We start from the raw sequence: 19,938 nt of genomic DNA, 5'->3' as shown, positions 1-19,938 counted from the left end.
GCATGTCAAATCCTCCCAAGATGCGTTAATCATAAGTACACAATCTTTGATCGTAGACTTTTTGTAAAATTCCTCTATGTCATATCCTTTTGCAATTAGGTGCTGTGTCAGTTTATTTCGGAAACATCTCTTTAGTTTTTCGATCACTCCTTGATCCATTGGTTGGATATTGGGTGGTAAATATTTCACTTCGAAATTTTCGTCGTGTTTATAGTTGCTCGGAAACTGGTGAATTGTACAATTGTCAACAAGTAATATAACTTTTCCACTCACGCTATTTTCCAATTGATATCTACGGACTTCTTTTTTAAAATAGTTTTCAAACCAATCTATAAATAAACGTTGGCTCATCCATGAATTAGCTTGAGCTTTAAAAACAACTGGTAGTTGGTCATTACACTGTCTTAGAGCCCTTGGTTTTCTAAACTTGTAAATTACAAGAGGCATCGTTTTGTGAGTCCCAGTTGCATTCGCGCATACCCCTATCGTCACTCTGTCTTTCCGCAATTTGTCGACACTCATACACTCCTCAGCTTCAGGCACTAAGACTAAGGTTTTCAATGGCAAAGCTTTCCATAACAACGTGGTTTCGTCCATATTATAAACATTTTCCAAGTTAATGTTCTCTTCTTGAATATATTTTTGGAAATCACTAACAAATGAATTCACTCCATCTTGATCGGCACTAGTTGTTTCATCATCTATGTGAACCTCTCGAATGTGGTAACGTCTTTTAAATTTTACCAGCCATTCTTCGTTGACTTTAAAATTGGAGCAGGATCCCGATTCTTTCAATTCAGCTGCCTTTTCTAGAAGTAGCGTATCCGGCACAGCAAGTCCTATGACTTCCCTTTCCGTATACCACACAAACAACCGTTGCTCCAACTCTTCATGCGTCGGCGATCTTAAATTTTTCCGATGTTTCTCCAGTATTCCTTTGTTTGCGAAGTTGTTGATCTCCGCAACATTTTCTTGTATTCGTCTAATTGTCTTGAGATGTATTCTGTACTTTTCAGCAACATTTGTAACAGAGGATGTCTCCAAATCCTTCAGAAAATCCATACGTTCTTGCATAGTCAACATAACTCTTCTGCCCTTTGCCATTTTTACCACTTAAACTAGCACTAAAAACTAATGAAAAATTAAAATAACTAATATTAGGCGATAATTAACGAAAAACTTTAACTAGGAAAATAGTGATCCAAAAGTTCTGAATATTTAAAATTGAGCGATTTTCAGTGTTTTTGATAGCTGTTGACAGGTAAGAGTGCCGCCATACGGGATTTCAAAAAGAAGGTACAGTCCAATTTGGTTGGAGATTAGATCGGGCCCGACTACGCTTGGGAATTTACGTAATCGACATCAGCGCGTGCTAGTGATGCCACTTAGCGAATAACATAGAATAACATGCAAAATAACATAGACACTAAAAATTGCTCAACTTTAAACATTCATAACTTTTGAATCACTGATCTTTTAAGATGGAAACTTGGATTTTTGGCATTTTCTGGTCCAAATCTGCTGGATTGCATAGGGAAAAGGCAAAATTTCTGGTCATGCAAGGAAAAGAGCAATCCTAGTCCCCCGTCACAACCCCTACATCTGCAAGCCATCCGCGGGGCTATCGGCGCACAGTGGGACGATTGTATCGGAATGCTGGACATCGCGTTTAGCAGTTTTTCAGTAGTATATAATACGAATCTGAAGTCAAAAAATGTTTTTCCAAATGTTCTAAATAAAGAAAAAATGAGTAATTTATTTAGAAAATTCGCTAAAAACTGGATGTACAATATTTTTAATATCCTATAGTTTTTTAGTGTCAGTTATGGCAATATTAAAAGCAGTATTGCTTATTTGGGAGTTCCCGCCACTTTTTCAAACCCAAATGCCGGCCGCAGTCGCACCCCGCCGGATGTGATCGCAACGAATTTTTTTTACAGAATACCAAAGGAAAAAGTCTACGAAGCCCATTTTTTGGCAAAGCTCGACAGTCTTTTTAAAAATGAAAAAAAATTAACAAAAAAATTTTTTGTGGGTCTTATAGACGGGAGAATAAAAAATTCGTCACAGTTTTTAATCCTTCCAGTTCACGTTTATTGTAATAATTTTTTGCGTTTTCACGTTTGTTGGAATCTTTTTTCTTCGCCTATAAACCCATAAAAAAAATTTTTTTTCAACTTGCTATCCGTAAATTACACTCGTCAAGGTGCAATAGAGCAAGTATACAGGGTGTTTTGTAAATGGTGGGCAAAACTTTAGGAATAGATTCCTACTGCTTAGAGAAGACCAAACAGTTATACAGTAAAGTCGCGATTCTTGTCAAACAGCCTGTGTTCTGCATGGGCAACTATCGCATACCGACATTATTTTTTTAAAACCGTCCTTCCTTGCGACCGAAACTTTCATCATCGATTAAACCAGTAAATACAGTTCAAATTATATCGTGTTTGGTATCATTTTGCATTAGAAAAATTCATTAAAAAATAATGAAAAATAAAGAAGATTAAATATTGGTATTACATTGTGATGACGGACGGGCCTTTAAACCGTGTCGGCGACGGCGACACGCTTCGGCCACGCGATCCTATTTCATTCTGTCCTTCTCTACATATGTTCGGCTGGTCGATTGAAGTCTCGGCGCGGTAGACGCAGTCATAAAAAAATAGCGTCTACGTAAGGTAAAAGGCCATATTATGAGACAGATGCTAGAGAAGAACATGATATTTTCAATTATTTTAAATAGTTAAAAACATAAAATGCTGCGAATTTGTGCATTATTCCATTCTTTCGTGTTTTCTGAAGTATAAATAATTTTTATAATGTAATTATAACGTTAAAAAATAATTATATGATTGAAAAATAGGACCACCGACGCGACGTCCGTGCAGAACACGGCTGTTGGACACCGATTGAAGAATTACTGTAGATATAATTATAAAAATACTATTTTTTAGGTTGTGATTAATATTTTATTCCCATAAATGCAATATATAAGTATTGTTATGTAATAATTGTATAATATTTGTAGTATGATTGTTATTTATGTCACATACACATGCTCATTGAACGAATTATTCGATATCGCTAATGAGTGAATGTAAGTGAGTAATGCTAGTGAGTAAATCTTTTAAAATCTATTCAAAACTCCCGTCGTTAAAATTCAACCAATAGCTCGATAGTTAGTCGATTGTTTAAAACTTGTTTAATCAGTCGACTGGAAATAGTAGTTTGCTACTACCGATTTAGTCGATAGTTTTCAGTCGATGGTGCCCATCACTAGCCGAGATCAATCATCACCGCCCTGCGGCGTCGGCCGGCAGTGGAGTGGGTAGGCACCTGACAACTATCGCGTACGCGGTCGCTGACAAATATGGCGTCTTTACTGTATTAACATAGGTCCGGGAATGATTAGTTTCGGAGTTATTAAAGTTTTTGTGCCACAATTCTCGTCACATCGTCTTAGAGGAGATGTTCAATATGTCCACCTCAGTATGTTTCAACGTTCTAGACACACGTACGGTAAAGTGAAATAAAGTATAAATTGTAAACAAGAATAATACACCTCGATAACGTAAACATAAGTAAGGCGATGTAATGAGAATTGTGGCATGAAAACTTTAATAACTCAGAAACTATCTTTTCCGGACCTATGTTGATATAACCTTTTTTCTTCTCTAAGCATTAGAAATCTATTCCTACAGTTTTGCGTACCATTTATGAAACACCCCGTGTATGCCATCACAAAGCCTTATAACAAACTTCAAATTTTAGTCGATATCGCGGGTTCTCGTATATTCGTCCCACTGTGCGGCGCTTGAGCACGAGGACACCGCATTTGGTTAGTGGTTAGTGTCCGTACCAGTTCCTGTCGCTGTCACTCTACCATCCTCGTTTCAGGGGCACTTGAGATGCCAGGGTTGCAAGGGAAAGTTTCTCCCTTTGTCTTTGTATCTCACATAAAATTCATAAGCTCTTGGTTCCAAGAACGGGGGTGCAACTTACCGTGGAGAAATTCCTACACGAAAAAAACTGCTATGCAGTAAGATTTTCATCAGGCCCGACGCGTAAACTGTGGTGATGGGACACTGTGCGCTTTCCACACGCATGCGCGAAAATTTTAGTATCAGTAGCGGACAAAGTTGATCTAAAATGGGATAGCTTGGTCACCCCGTCTAAATATGAATGTATAACTGTGTGTGTTATTAAAATTTAATATGTATGTACATATAATATATAAACTTCTGACTTCTGAACTCTTCCGGTACTTTCCTACAACTGCCTACAACTACAACACAACTAACAGTTCCCCATACATTCCCCTTTGATCGCGCGTGCGCACACAAACACGTAACGGTTTGCATGCCTTCCGACCAGTGTGGCCAGATTGATGGTGAAACCAACATCTTTTCCCCCTCCAGGCTCTCCACCTTATCCCCTTCCACTATCCTATTCCACCGTTCAGTACCTACCGCGCACGCGCAACGTGTCTTCCATTCGCCTCACTCTGCCTCACTCTATTCTCGTCGCGCAACGTGTCACATATTACTCTGGTCATCAGAGAGGGGGTACTTGTATTCCCCCCGATTCCTTTTCGATTACCCCTGTCTGGACACACTGCTTCCGACCTTGAGACTCAGACCCTGTATTTTGGAGCCCTTTGAGAAATCTGGAGAAATCCAAGATTTTTATGACGATCGCGAACGCTATTGGGACTGCCGACGAAGATTTCGAAAAACAACTGCATTATGCTATTTTAAATTAATCAAACGAACAGGAAACAGCTTTCTCAAGAATATAACTTCGCTGGTATGCATGTCGTATTTTTTACTAATTTTACTAATAGTCTGTAGCCGAATGCTTTTCTTTGTGCATTTAACCAGACGCTTCACTAAGTCTAATTGAATCATATAAGTAAAAAATATAATGAAGTTTCATACTTCACCAATACGCTTCGGGCACACGATCCGTGTTTACTATAAAAAATAGTGTCCCTACATGATCTCTCTCCCTGCTCGAAACCGGCGATGGGAAACAAATCGCGACTTTAATGTATATAAAAGATCCCGATAAATATTACAATGATATTATTAAAATAGATCTTTATTACATACATCATTCATATCAATATTTACAGATCTCACATCAAACGCATATGTACATACAGCAATCCATGCTCTTCTTTTCTATTACATTTCCACATGATTTATATTTATTCCTATACGCGGAATGAAAAATATCGTTTTCCGTGAATAAATCCGAAACAAATAATCGAAAATGCTCAATGAGTTACTTAGACAAATGATAGGAAGAAACATTTTGTTACGTATATGAGATTAAGTTGTAAAATATTACAAAAGGACGTACTTATTCGAGAGAGAAAACATTGTAGCAAATACATGTAACATTTTGCTAATTTATGGATACTAATGTGAGCACGTAAGTCTTTATAATGTATAATCGCACCTATAAAGTATTTCTCGCACCCGTATTGACTTTTGTATCACTCTTTCTGGTACACGTTAAAGAAGATGCACGATACTGTTCTATCCGTCTTAAGAGAGTATTTAAACAGAAAATTAAAAAAACTTAAAAAAAGTTTTCGTGGGTATACATTAACGTAGTTATGTCCATATGTATAATTTCACGACTTCTAGATATTTTAGTTATTTCATCCATTAGTTTTGCATTCTTATTATTTTGTTTACATATATCGACAAAGAGAGCAATGCTTGGACATATTTTAGTCTATAGTTTCGCCATTTACATGCTTACGATTTCGGTTTATATCTAAACGGAATCATTATTAGCGAGTTTTAATATTTATATAACAATCGTAATGTCAAGATTCGTGATTCAGAATATCTTTCAGATCATCCGGTAATGTATGCGTAATATCATTTATTCGTTCCTGGAGCTTCTCTCTTACAGACTTACCTATAGGTACTTCATCGATATAAGTCTTTTCTAGTTTTTGTCGGATCCTGAGTATCATGTCAACTAGCTCTACCTCTTGCTTCCCTTGCACCCATGTCTTTAAGTCCTATATCGATTACAGTTTGTTATAATAAATAAGATTAGAGTCAGAGATTAAGAGAGTAGATTCGTTTCCAGGATTTTTACGTTTACGAGGCGTAATTTTCATTATTCGGCAGCATAATTTGCACTATTTGGAAGCATAAAATTGCGCATTTAGCTATTTCAATAAAGCTGCAACATAAAGTTGCAGTTTACATAAATAGTAAACATAAAAATAGGACTTCTGACCCCATCTTTGCATTATCGAGAAATAAAATCCAAATAATGCAAATTATGCTGCCGAATAATGCAAATTACTATACAGCGGATTTTATGCATTTCTAGGAAAACATTAGAAGAATTTCAAAATACTGTTATATTATTTTCGACCTGTTAAGCATATCACCAAAGAAAATAACATTTTGTTTCACTTTAGTTCGTTGCAATTCAAGTCAAAAATTCTTATTTTGCATAAAGATCCGCTGTCTACAAATTATGCCTCGTAAACGTAAAAATAGGACTTTTGAAGGCGACTGCTACCTAGATTGATCTTTTATCTCTAGCGCTTTTAACTACTGAAAAACGCCATCTTTGTATTATCGAGAAATGAGAAGGCTCATCCCGCACCCTCGCAATCCTGGAAACTAGACTACCCTCTTAAGATAAATTTTAAATGATCCAAAGCATACCGCTTGCGACAGTGCCTCAAGTTGTATAAGTTGTAATTTATGTGATAACTCGGTGTACCTGGTATGAAACCAACCAGAAAAATTTGGGGAACGAAAAAATCGTCTGTATAATCCTACCCAATCCCCTTTAATGCCTGTAGTCAACTGTGGTCCGGCACTACTTAACGTAGCCAAAAAGTCATCTGGATTAAACAATTCAGGTATGGGCGTAGCCTAGAACAAACATGATCGATATATCCTTGCTTTTTCCTGAATATTATAATGCAGGATAATTACTTTAAATGGTGATATGTCCTTTTGTAACGGCATAAGACTCGCAATATATCTTTCAAGAGGTATCATAAAACTTTCTGTTAATTCTATCAAATGACGCTTCAAAAGAGCCGTTTGCACTTCGCCTGGCCTCTTTGTCTGAATTCCTCTAAACAACTTCTTTAGTATAGTTTTATCTTTCTGTAGGAATGGTTTATACTGTGTATACACTCCCGGTTTTGAATCCAATACTTTGAGATTCTCCGACTTCTTTATTTTGTACTTTTGATTTTCTAAAGACACGATAAGAAACATGAATAATGAATATTCTACTTTCCTAATGTTTCGTCAAACTTACCATTAGTAGTTCCATTACTTATTCGGATGATGTGAGGCCAATGTTGTAGTGTTTTGGCAAAAAATGGATTAGTTACACCTAATATTACAGCTGGAGGTGATGGAGCATCTGTAGTATACTCTTTAAATTCGGAGTCATGAATCGTAAAGTAGGGTCGTTGATCGGCACAATACTTCAGTGGTGCTATCATCCTAAAAATAGTTAGTTCGTGTAAATTTTATTATCTTATATCATGATTAGATACCGGATTTTATGCATTTATGACAAAAATTAGTAGGTGGCATTTGAAACAATAAAAACATTAGATTAGATCAATATAATAAATACTGTCATATTATTTCCAGCCCATGAAACACATTAAGAAAGAAAATACATCTCCATTTCACTCCGGTTTATTGCAATTCAGGTATAACATTTTTATTTTGCATAAAGATCCGCTGCCTAATCATAATAAATTATTATCTTATATTATGTATAAAAATTACTCACGCGATGAGTGCTTGTACCATTTCAGAGCAACCAGTAGGTGAACCAGCCATAACAACAATTGGTTCGCTAAGTAATACTAACTCCCATAGTAGATGTACATAACTTACAACGCTAGCTAAACTTCTAAACATGTCTCCTTCGTAGGCAGATGTCAAAATTAGTCTTCGGGATGTGTGAAAATTTGGCGCATGATCCATGGCAGCGATAGTGGGTACAGTTGATTTATAGTTTTGATTTGGAATATATGTCTAGAACGTAAATTACGAATGGTGTATCATATAATAAATTAATCGATTATCATAGAAACGTACTAATACTTACTTGAAATAAAACTCCTATAAGTGGTAAATGTATTATTTGACCAGGTACTGGAGATGGCCATTGATCAATTTCTCTCACAACAGCTTCCATAACGGCGTTACCTACTTCGAAAAACTCAGGTGCAATTAAAGCACATAGTTCCCCAAAGAGATTTACAAATGGCAGTTTTGTAATTATAACAATACTCTGAAACAAAAATGAAAGTTAAGTAAAGATGGTTTCATTGATTTCTTTATTGTACTGGTATATGCGATAAACCTTTTGGAAATATCCTCTTGGAAGAGACTTGTCTTTTACTTGACGAAAATACACGTAACCCCAGTAATAGTCTTTGTCGCATTGTAAAAACGGAGGTGATCTTCTATCGTATTCTTTTAAAGCTTTAGTATCTTGAACTATGGCTCCATTCTGTCTTATTCTGACATGATATTGAGTATCTCCCATGCAGCCAGAGTTAGAATCGGGAAAAGCAAGGTAACAGACATTAGATCTCTCTTGTTCTGATAACATGATATGACCTGGATATATAGCCTACCAAGAAAAATATATATTACAAATACATCTCTCGTCACTGTAGTTACAGAATATAGAAAACTAATACGTACCTCTATAGCTTGGCCTAATTCAAGATCAAATGTAACAATGCATATACAATGTACCCAATTATGAAAACGTTCCCACTTCTCGTATATCATTTCCTCTTTATTATTTACATTATCCATTCTTCTGCTTTTCGAAGAAGAGGCAACCGACATTTTTATAAAAATTTTCCTCTAACACAACTGCGTATAGACACAAAAAAACATGTTATTTATTTATTGTACCGAACGACTGCTTCAAACACTTCTATTCTCCTTATAAATTAATCTATTATAGTACCTCCTGTCGAGGAATTTGTGTATCTGGAAAACCAAACTTACATTAACGGATTCCTTTGTACGATATCTAAGTGTATTCCTTTTGCGAGTAATATGAAAACCTACGGTTTTGTTTAAGGTATACATTTTTCTGTACTCATCGACTCGTGAGTTGCTCTTATTAATGTCAGCAATCTCATAACTGTTCTTAACTTCTGCCTTATGTATCTTTACCCTGTTCGATGATACTTAAAAACATGTAGTGTACATTTGCACTCTAAATACTCGAGCGATGCGAAGCAACGTATGTCGGGTGAACGTTAATTCAAGAACCAAAGAACTGAAGCATCAAAAACATTAGGGATATTGCACGTATACTTATTTCATTATCGTCTACTATGTGTACACGGCCGTTAAAATGCCCACGTGTTTTCGGCCTTCTGGTAATAACAATCCGCCAAACATGTCAATTGGATTCTTGAAACAATACTGCCATAAAAAGCATGTTCGTGGATTACGTTTGCACCAATACAGTTTTTCACCAAAAACAGCTGCATATGTTGACATTCAATCGGACACACACCGTTCGTTCTTGCGTTGTTAGAGAAAGTCTTCATAATGCTCGATGCTTGAAATAATAGTAATAACCTCCGAAACAAAACATGTAATACGTGCTTCGAGAAATGCGATTTATACAAACACGTCAATCTCGTGTGTCAGTATCAGAACACGAATACACTACTTGTCCCTGTCCCTATTTCGGTCAACACAATTCTATTTTTGCAATATATTTGCAAAAAGTTTCCTATCATTCTACCACTGACACATCAGAGACCATTGCCATAGCGGTACTGAGTGTACTGAGTTACTGAGTACTGAGCTGTACTGTGAGTGGTACTGAGTACTGAGACTCTACTCGTCCGAATTCTATGTACACTTGTCTGCACGCAAATCACACCAGATGCTAATCCTTTATGTATTGTTTCCGTGATCAATTCTTTTCAAAACAGAGACTTTAATTCATCGCGAAACATTACCATTTTGCATATTACATTTTATTATCTGTATATTCTTTTATTAAACGTATTAAATACTATCGTAAAGATTGTACGTGTAAATGCGTACGTATTTGTTGCGAGAATAAATAATTACCAAATGTATCTTCATTTTTCCGATATATAATATGTATTTTGAACTTCAACAGCAGCTTTAAAATTGTCCAGAAATCGATATGGAAAATGGAAATATAGAAGTTTTTATTGTTTTGAAATATATAATATATTCCCGTGACAATTAAAGCACAATTTTTAAGAATTGTAACTATACTATTAATTATGTAGTACTATGTTTATTCATTCCAGTCTATTATTATGCAGTGTCAAACTGTTTATCGATATATGTATTTCATATTGATCGAAATGTATGATCAGCAACATGGCTGCAATTTGGGAAAGGTTCAGAAACATAGGCCCCAGTCTTTTCAGACGAACCATATAAAATCGTATAGCTATTCAACAATAGTTTCGATCTAACAAAGTAAGAATAATCTTTATTTGAATAATAATCGAATGCTTCAGTTCTATTAAATGATCCCAGTAAGAAATCTGCTCTTGATTTGGTACGAATTTGTTTCCGCATTAGGCTCGGAATTGGTCGACAGATTCGGAGCAAATGAGGACCAAAATCAACTGAAGTTGGACATCAAAATCAAAACCTCCGCGTTTTGACCGCGATTTGCTCGAGGCAGATTTTGTTGACTGGGATAGTTACCGGGAAATAAATAAATAGACTGCGAATGTCTATGTATTTTCGAATTTTTGTAGACAAAATTTTAAGAAAGTGGAATAAAACAGAATCCTATTTTTAATGGCAAACAAATAAAAATTGTACAAAATTCTATTGAATTTTATGTTTTAACCTTCTTTGAAAAATTTCATAAGCCATAAATGAATTTTAAAACTATCGGAACAAAGCATTTTTACTAAATATAATTTCTTTTCTACACCGATAAGGCTAAATAGGTACAAATTTGTTACAAATTCTAGCTGACAACAGAGCCGATGGATACGCTCCTGAAAACACGACTTCGCGCGTGCTTAATCTCCGCGGCTGTCATATTCTGTCCAGCCTGGTCGACAGCCTGTGCTCATCAGCCATGCTGTGTCCAACTTTAGAAAGTGTAAGTCGCAGGCATTAAGTGTGACACGGCGCTGTTTTGAGCCACCAAGAAAAACGGCGGCTTGCAATCGCGATCAAATATGTACCGTATCTTTCCCGGTCTAACAACCGATACGGGTGTGTCTACGCGCGTGTTCCGATACGTGACCAAGTATGTCAGTTAGTTCGTAAAAGTGCGACGTGTGCCATAACCGTGGCAGGCATTAGGTTACCGGTGAGCAGGAATATTCTCCGACAATGTCAGCTGACATCCTGCAGGATAAGAGCGTAGCTTTGAATGGCAAGAATGAGATACCGGCAGGCCCGCGACCCACTACCAGACGTGGACTTAGGGTTTACAAGATTGTCGTCTTGGGTGACGGTGGTGTTGGTAAATCAGGTATTTTAATATTACTAATTCATCACACAACGAACGTGTTTCAACGCACGTGTATTACAGATACGATTTTTCAGCTGTCACCCTGCAATTTGTCAGTCACAGTTTCATCGACTATCACGATCCAACTATAGGTAAGATTTTGTTTTGTAGAAGATAGCAGCAAGAGCCAAGGGTTGCATTTTGTAATAATCTAACTTATAAATTGATCTTTCAACTTATACATTAGTTTATAAATTAAAACAGCATTTCGCTGCATAATATTTGTATAGCAGCCATTGTGGCTGGTTAAACTAACTTACTATTGGATTGTAACTGCGGCGAAAGTAAGAACTGCATTATTAAGAAGAAGAGAACATCGACACGTTTGTCGATATTTGAAATTTACTTATATTAATTAAAATATTCAATATTTTTTGTGTACCATTCAAGATTTATTAAATGTATATACAAGTCTCTCATATATTTTAGTAGATTTACAAGGACATATACTTTTCATAATCGAAGGATTAATAAATATATATTTACTCTTTTGCCAACAGAGGATTCGTATCAACTGCAAAGGGTTATAGATGGGGAGGCTGCGCTCTTAGATATATTGGATACTGCAGGACAGGTGAGGTTTTATCATTATGATTAGACTGCGGATCTTTATGCATTTATAGAAAAATTTTGTAGGTGAAATTCAAGATTGTTGGAAAGTTTTAAAAATTGAAAATGTCAATGTACAATTTCTTCTCTATTACAATCATTAAGGGAAGAAATAATATCCAATTTGGTTTCTATTTTTTGCAATTGATGCTGGCAATTTTTATTTTGTAGAAAGAACTGCACTTTAATTATGATAATGTTAGTTTCAAAAGATAGTAAACATTAATGTGTGTACACTTTGTTATTTGTAGGTGGAATTTACAGCTATGCGAGATCAATATATGAGATGTGGGGAAGGTTTTATGATATGTTATTCTGTGACGGATAGGCATAGCTTTCACGAAGCTTTGGAATATAGAAAATTGATATCGCGTGTAAGGGCTAATGAGGATATTCCATTGGTGTTAATTGGCAATAAGTATGATTTGCAGCACAACAGAGAGGTAGAATATCTGTGTACAGATAACTTTTATTGATTTTATGTATATAATAATCACATTGTAGGTAACTACAGAAGAAGGTATGGCTCTTGCAGAACAGCTTGGTTGTCCGTTTTATGAAACATCTGCTGCTCTCAGGCAGTTTATCGATGATGCATTTCATTCGTTAGTGAGGCAAATTCGAGTTAAGGAGAGATCACGAAATTCAGTGCGTAAACACAGTCGTTGGTGGCGATTGCGATCAATTTTTGCCTTTATTTTCAGAAGAAAACAAAGACATAGCAACAATCATCACTATTCGCCGCGAATGTGATCAGTTTAATAGAAAACCTTTTGATAGCATATATATATTTTAAATGAAAGAAACACAGAAACATAGTTAGAACTTCCATAGATTACAACGAAAACGAAATCTCCAATAATTTTGATTGTATTTGATAGTAGTTTCCCTATTTAGAGACTTATTAACATCTCACTGCCTTATCTTCAACCCCATTATATTTTGATAATAACAACGGAGATGCAAAATATATAGACTGCAACTCATATTTTTTATCATAGATTCTACAAAATTACGTAAAATTAGAATTAGTTACCAATTCAGAGAAACGAAACTATTGCGCATTGTGAATGTATAATGATATGCTTGTTTTTTAGAGTCCAACTACAGTGGTATGGCAGTAATACTATTTTCATGACTCTTTGTCTTTTAACACAAATGACTCTCGTTATTATTTATCGGAAAGGCTGTTACTGTTATTTATAGTATATTTTAATAAGAAAAACAACAGAAATTCAATGCCTAATTATCATAAAATAATTTATTTATATTGGTTAAATCAATATAGTCACTTCCAGTTGGTGCTTTTTCTAGACAGAATTTACAGTTTAATTAATACAATATAACTATTAGATCATACGACCAAAGAATTTAGCATTCATTGCTGAGGTAATATAAGGCATCGAGTAAAAAATGTGTAAATGTGAAATACTTGAAAAGCTTTATATTACTTTATATCACTATTGTTATCTCGTCCTAATTAATTATATAAAGTTGAACGATTGATTTTATTTATATTAATTTAATTTTTGAAAAAAGAAGATTTATAAGAGATTTTCTATTATATTAAATGTATATGACTATAAAGTATATTCGAGATTTTATTATTTTTAAAGTTTGCAGATTTTATATATTTAAAAGTCGCACACAAAATGTAATCATTTTTAAAAAGACATTTTTCGATCAAAAACATTTTACAGAAATATGTAATTAATGCATACGATATTAGCGGTGTGCGATATTATTATCGGTTTAAAGTGTTATATTAACGGAGATGGCTTCTAATGAAATGAACATTTTTATATTAGTACTAATAATACAACATATAAAAGATTATATTTTCATGATTCTTAATATTTGTTATTTATTGATATTATTTTTTGTGCAGCTTCGAAATGTGCAATTTTGCTTCTAGAGTGTGAAGAAGTATACATATAATTATAGGTAAATCGTGACAGTGTAGAGATATAATAATAGTGTAAACTGCTTTAGATTATTGCAACGCAATAGAACAAGTTTATATTGTGAGATAGTCATAATATAAAATGCTTAAATTTAAGTTTATATACTAAAAATCTAGTCGTTACTTAATGTTTCCTAGTCAAACTTTGCATTTTGTACACATATTAATTTACAGTTTAAAAATGCAGTTTTAAATTTTGATTGAACACAGTCTATACCATGTTTGTTTGTACATTTATCATACTACATAAATGTTTATACGTGTTGGTATTATATTCTGGTAATTTACATGCAATCCATCTTATCATATCGCGACCATGATAACAGAAACTATTTTATTTTTTCCAACATACATACATATATGTATAGAACATGTATAATATATTATATATTAATATAAAGTAGTATTATCAAAATGTTGATAATAAATTATATAGTAGATAAACGATAGCTTTGTACTGATAACATAAAAAGTATTACTAAATACGAATGACCCAAGTACATGTAGTGATTCAGTGTATAAGCAGTTTGTATAATATATATATGTAATATGTAAAATATGTTTGACCTTCAAACACTTGTCACCATAAAAGAGTATTACTTTGTTTCCGTTACTACAGTGAATAAGAAAACAGAAATTGTTGTAAATATAAATTATAAGATTACTGCAGTTGAAATGGTATATAACTTATCAATATGAAAGAAAAATTTGTATAATTGTTTTGTTAGAAATATACGTGTTAATTGTTAGAAATATCTTGTAAACAATACTAGCAAATTTGAATCAATTCTGTATAGAACAAATACGGGAGGAACACATTTCACAATGACAATACGATAACATATTAAGACAGATTACGACTTCATAATGCATTGTTAAACAGAATTTTCTAATTGAACGAAAGATTTAAGAAAAAAACGCACATGATATACTTGCTCATTTTGATATTGAGCAATAAATTTCATGTAATTGAAATAAATTTAACTAGAGTTAATATCGTACATAAATTGTAAATGTGACATGGTAATTGAGAATATCAAAGTATTTCGAATACATTGTCCTAATTTAAAATTGTAATGTTTTGCAATACATATTTGAAGAGCACAAGCCATCTTTAAGTGTATTTTAGATCATTCATTTTTTAATAGTCTCTCCACTTTTTATCTTAATTATACTAAATATAGGAGTAATGATAATTTCATTAAAAATATCATTCGATGGTCATAATTACTGTAATGTTAAATTTTTTTAATGTAATCACAACAACTGTTACATCGATTGTAATTCTATTCTCCTGTATAGTACGTGTAAATAGAATAATATATATATTGGCACTTAATACAGTATATTTTCTAGTGTATAATGTACCAGTTCAGACAAAGTAACCAAAATATTCTGATGTAAATATATAAAAACATAGACCATATCTCTTAATCAAACTTTTATATTATTATTTATATAAACTTTCGCAAACAATCTCGAAAAGTTATAATTTATCACGTTTAGAAAATATAATTTAGTAATAGTACGTTGTCCTTTGCATTACTTATTAATGTCATTGGATGGTGCTTTCATTTGTGCATCCCTTTCACTTTCTACCATATTGGCATCTGTGGATTCCAGATTTCCTTGTTTACTATTTTCTAAGTGAGCAATAAAAAATAAATATAATATTGAATTTAAACCATTGTTAGAAACATGATATTTTTGTTGTTAAACGATAATAATGGATAAATTGCATACTTGAGATATATTTGATGAAGTAATATATTTAAACCACGGTAATATAATTACCTGGATACTCTGTTTCCGTTGTGTCTGGATTGGTCTGTTCCTTGATACCTTTGTTTGCTTGTTTTGGACTTGCATTAACTGAAAGGCATGTAAACTAAATTACTACTATAAAATAAAACAGTAAAGATGTTTCTGAAAGGTTTTAATTACAGTTCATTTTGTGAGTACAAATAAACCATTATTAGTAACATTTAATAGTCCTTGAAATTATAGTTTATCCCTCACCAATTAGTCAATATGTATGACAACAATTGCATAAAATGTGTAATCCATATTCAATCCAGAACATTGGTAATCGAGAATTCGCATTGAATAATTCTTAATATATTCATGTTGTAATGTTCTTAAATACGTACGCATGAAAATATATTTCTTTGCTTACGATCACAGAAAATAAGAATTTCATACAATATCACATCTAAAATTTATAATATTCTAAATCTTTTATTTCTTAGTAGGTTGATACAAATACATAGAGTAAAATCTATGACTAATATCTTAAGTTTTATGCCAGTCTATCAAATTTGTGTTAAGTGAATTTACGAGAATAAAATTATGTATAGCTAGATCAGACATGAAAAATGGTTTCGAATGTGTTATCAATACAAAAAGGTGAAAAATTAAGAAAATTAAATAACACTTAAGGACAATAATAAAAATAATAAATAAGAGATCATTGGTTTTCAGTATGAGAAATTTTAAAACGTTGGTGTTCCATGGATAAAATGTATTGTTTTATCCTCTTTGTGCTAAGGAATATGAAAAAAATAATATTCCCGTACACATTAAATAAGTAAGCAGTGCAGTGTGCTCATTACATGTGTTATCTGTTTTGTGTCAACAGAAATTTGATGAAAGAAGCCCAGAAAATATAACAACTCGATGCAATGTTACTGTAGGAATATATTTACTCTTTAGATAACTTTCTTTTCCCTTGAGACAGGAGAAAAGTATCACTACCTTTCAGCATTGTAACTGAGAGGCGAGGACTTAGGCGCACAGCGCCAGGTGGATCTCTTGGAAGAATTGGAATTCCATGATACTTCAAACCACGCTGACCAGCTACAGATACTTTTACAGCCGACTCCGGAACAGAACCCAATTGAGTTTTGTTATTGGCTGTTCTTGTAGCTAAATTGACAAACCCCCAGAATATCTTGTAATGTTAAGTACGTTAACAATATATGCAGAAAATTAAAGAAAATTGCATTAACGCTTCTACTAATACCCCAAATATGTTAGAATTTCTTAGGACACAATTGTTGAAGAAGCTGTTATAATTTGGCCGATTGAGGTAAATTTCTAACTTGAAAATATAAATGTCAAGTTAGCAATTTCAAGCTAGAAGAAATAGCATTCATTATATAATCCAATTTCTGACTGCAAGCAAAATATCTGAATATATCAAGCAAAATAAATCATTTGAATTTTGATTTATACTTTTGCAAAAATATATACGGTTCAGAGAATATAAAAATATAAAATAAAATCAAATCAAAAAGTAGTGAAACTTACGCTGCTGAATAAGTTCGAGGCCTTTCTCAGATTTATTACATGTAAGTTTAGTTTTACTGAGTTCATCCTTCAACTGCAAAAGACATTCATACAGTGAATACAGTAACGCACAATGAGATTGTGCGCATGAAAGAGACGTTATACCTGTTCTACTTCGTCTTGCAATTTTTTATTCTCATCCAGTCTTTCGTCCAATTTCGTATTGAAATTGTCTTTCTCCACTCTTAGCGTTTCTAATGTTGCCGATTTAGTATCGTCCACTTTGTGCAAATTATCCAATTCAGTCTTGCATGAATTAAGAGACTCTTCCAAATCCTCACTTTTCTTTCTTAATTCTGTTTGTTGCTGTTCCCGACGAACATGAAGTGCTTCCACTTCTTTCTCTGCATGCTTCAACCTCTTTTCTAAGTTTCCACGTAATGTCACGCATTGATCTCTTTCCTCGGCGCTGGAACAACAAACACGAAAAATCGTAATTATCAATCGTGAATGTGTAAACAGTTCAATGACATATCGCTGACCATAACATTGAAAGAAGACATTTCATATAACGTTTGATAAACAATTATGTACCATGACACCTGAAAATACTGTGCTGGTGTTTGCAAACTAAGAGATGTTAACAAGATGAAAGCAATATGCAATTGCAACATGTTTGTTGAGCGGTTTGCAAATTTCGAAAAGTGGTTAGGAGTTTTCTAAACTCACAATAACAAATTCCAATGAAGATTGTGAGAAGTGACACATAGTACGGAGGTAATATGTATATATGGCGTGAACATACCTGATTTTAAGTTGTTCGTTCAATTCGTCAATTTGCCTAACTAGTTCAATATTTTCAGAAGACAAAGTCCACCAGTTGCAAATTAACATTAAACAAGCGACGAGAAGTCCTCCGACAAGGAGGGGAGGACATCGGCCTCCTCCGACTCTCATACTGTCAATTCCCATTCCTTATTTATTGTATCCTATATTTACAAGAATACATGTGTTTCATTATTTTCCGCACGAATGAAAAATCAATTCCTCTTACATGTCACTCGCGTTTTGTTCGAATGGAGAGAAAAAAAAATAAATAGAGACGTATATGTAGGAGTAGGTATACGGTTCTTATCAACTGCCACGATGCATTACTCACGATCAATCTAAGAAAATAAAATAAACGGCACTCTTTTCGAATCCTTTCCCCCAAGGATGCGGATTCTCTTTAAACAATCTTCATGCGATTCGAACGAAATAAAACGTGTAATGTGTCGTGGGCGTATACTGACATAAACTACCGGTAGTGGCAACGATGTAAATGCATTTTATCACGGTAAATATATTAAGTCGCGTCGCGTTTCAAGGTGTCGGGATTCGTAACGCGTGTCAAACAATTACGTTTCTTTTTAGGTAGCCGCAACATTAGCATAAAAACAGTTTAAAAATCAATGCGGTGCATTCATCGGGCTGGGATAACTAACAGTGACGACTGGTGACGACTAACTGCGACTAACCGACTAACCTGACCACGGCAGTCGAAGTCGCGTTCAGAACGCGTACACGTACACACATAAGTATATACATACCTGATAGAACCGCATACACATATATATGTATTTCAAATTGACATGTAAATATACTTATCAACGAGGAATTGGCGGCAAACTATCTAACATATAGTGTGGGTGTACGAAGTATATTCGTACACCTTTTAAAAACGAATAACTTTTTCAAAATTGAACCCAAAAGCTTGAATTTTTTTGAGACGTTTGAGAAGGATTGGTAGTTTCCAAGTAGCCACGTACGTCCCTAAAACGTACGTTTCAGGTCCAGTTCACGTCCAAACGTCCTACGTCCATTCTGCGTACGTTTCAGGTCCAGTTCACGTCCAAACGTCCTACGTCCATTCTGCGTACGTTTTAGGGACGTACGTGGCTACACGTGGCTACTTGGGACGTCTCAAAAAAAGAAATTCAAATTGTTATTGGTTCCGATTTTGAAAAAGTTATTTGTTTTTAAAAGGTGTACGAATACTTTGTACACACCCACTGTATATAATACACAATGAAATACTACCTCTACAGAGACCTAACTTTCTACGTCTTTTCAATATATTAATGACTTTTTCAATGTCACTCTGCACCTAGCTGCTGGAAGATTTATTTTAGCAACGTATATAATTATTACTGCCTGTGGTAAACGGTGTATGATAATGTACGCAGTCTCATCGCGGCTTCACCGTTTGCCAACTATGAGAACATGCACCTTTGTCATAAATCAAGCTAATCGTCTGTGATAACATGTTTTACTGCATATGCTTGCCATCCGCAGAAAAAAAATCGATTTCGAGCGGGTTATAAATCACCGAGAAATGAATAGAATTTGAGCATGAATTTTTGAAATGCTTGAACGAGGTATCCTACAGAATATGCTGGAATCAAGAATAGCGGGGTACGTTTATGAGGTAATGCATTACGCGTAAAAGTCACATTTATTCT

At 34.1% G+C, this 19,938-nt stretch overlaps 3 protein-coding genes across 11 annotated transcripts; 1 reads left to right on the top strand and 2 right to left on the bottom strand.

The window, feature by feature from the left end:
- Positions 1-5,124: 5,124 nt before the first annotated feature.
- On the bottom strand, positions 5,125-10,215 carry LOC143221954 (protein DENND6A). 3 transcript variants are annotated; one of them, XM_076447686.1, is made up of 10 exons: positions 9,108-10,215; positions 9,004-9,026; positions 8,730-8,906; positions 8,383-8,655; positions 8,125-8,310; positions 7,804-8,051; positions 7,315-7,505; positions 6,981-7,249; positions 6,705-6,917; positions 5,125-6,040 (listed from the first exon to the last, which is right to left on the bottom strand). In XM_076447686.1, exons 3-10 carry the CDS (start codon positions 8,877-8,879, stop codon positions 5,840-5,842), a joined length of 1,731 nt encoding a protein of 576 aa, XP_076303801.1. In that variant the 5' UTR covers positions 8,880-8,906; positions 9,004-9,026; positions 9,108-10,215; the 3' UTR covers positions 5,125-5,839. The 3 variants fall into 3 exon arrangements, with proteins under 3 accessions (XP_076303801.1, XP_076303800.1, XP_076303799.1); XM_076447685.1 differs by having other exon boundaries at positions 5,126-6,040; positions 8,730-9,026; positions 9,108-10,214; XM_076447684.1 differs by lacking the exon at positions 9,004-9,026 and having other exon boundaries at positions 5,127-6,040; positions 9,045-10,212.
- Positions 10,216-10,369: 154 nt separating this feature from the next.
- Ric (Ras-related protein interacting with calmodulin) lies at positions 10,370-16,075 on the top strand. The gene is made up of 6 exons (XM_076447712.1): positions 10,370-10,517; positions 11,027-11,538; positions 11,613-11,669; positions 12,078-12,151; positions 12,438-12,629; positions 12,691-16,075. The coding sequence occupies exons 2-6, from the start codon at positions 11,397-11,399 to the stop codon at positions 12,937-12,939; spliced, it is 714 nt and encodes a 237-aa protein (XP_076303827.1). The 5' UTR covers positions 10,370-10,517; positions 11,027-11,396; the 3' UTR covers positions 12,940-16,075.
- Positions 15,377-18,980, bottom strand: LOC143221965 (uncharacterized). Of its 7 annotated transcripts, none has more exons than XM_076447709.1 (7): positions 18,963-18,980; positions 18,243-18,426; positions 17,603-17,906; positions 17,459-17,531; positions 16,904-17,074; positions 15,944-16,021; positions 15,377-15,792 (listed from the first exon to the last, which is right to left on the bottom strand). In XM_076447709.1, the coding sequence occupies exons 2-7, from the start codon at positions 18,407-18,409 to the stop codon at positions 15,692-15,694; spliced, it is 894 nt and encodes a 297-aa protein (XP_076303824.1). In that variant the 5' UTR covers positions 18,410-18,426; positions 18,963-18,980; the 3' UTR covers positions 15,377-15,691. The 7 variants fall into 7 exon arrangements, with proteins under 7 accessions (XP_076303824.1, XP_076303821.1, XP_076303823.1 ...); XM_076447706.1 differs by lacking the exon at positions 18,963-18,980 and adding an exon at positions 18,730-18,956; XM_076447708.1 differs by lacking the exon at positions 18,963-18,980 and adding an exon at positions 18,922-18,939.
- Positions 18,981-19,938: the final 958 nt, after the last annotated feature.

Source organism: Lasioglossum baleicum, chromosome 3 (genome assembly GCF_051020765.1).
Source record: "Lasioglossum baleicum chromosome 3, iyLasBale1, whole genome shotgun sequence".
NCBI lineage: Eukaryota > Metazoa > Arthropoda > Insecta > Hymenoptera > Halictidae > Lasioglossum > Lasioglossum baleicum.
The sequence above is the reverse complement of the archived record's forward strand: the minus strand, read 5'-3'. Positions and strand labels throughout refer to the sequence as shown.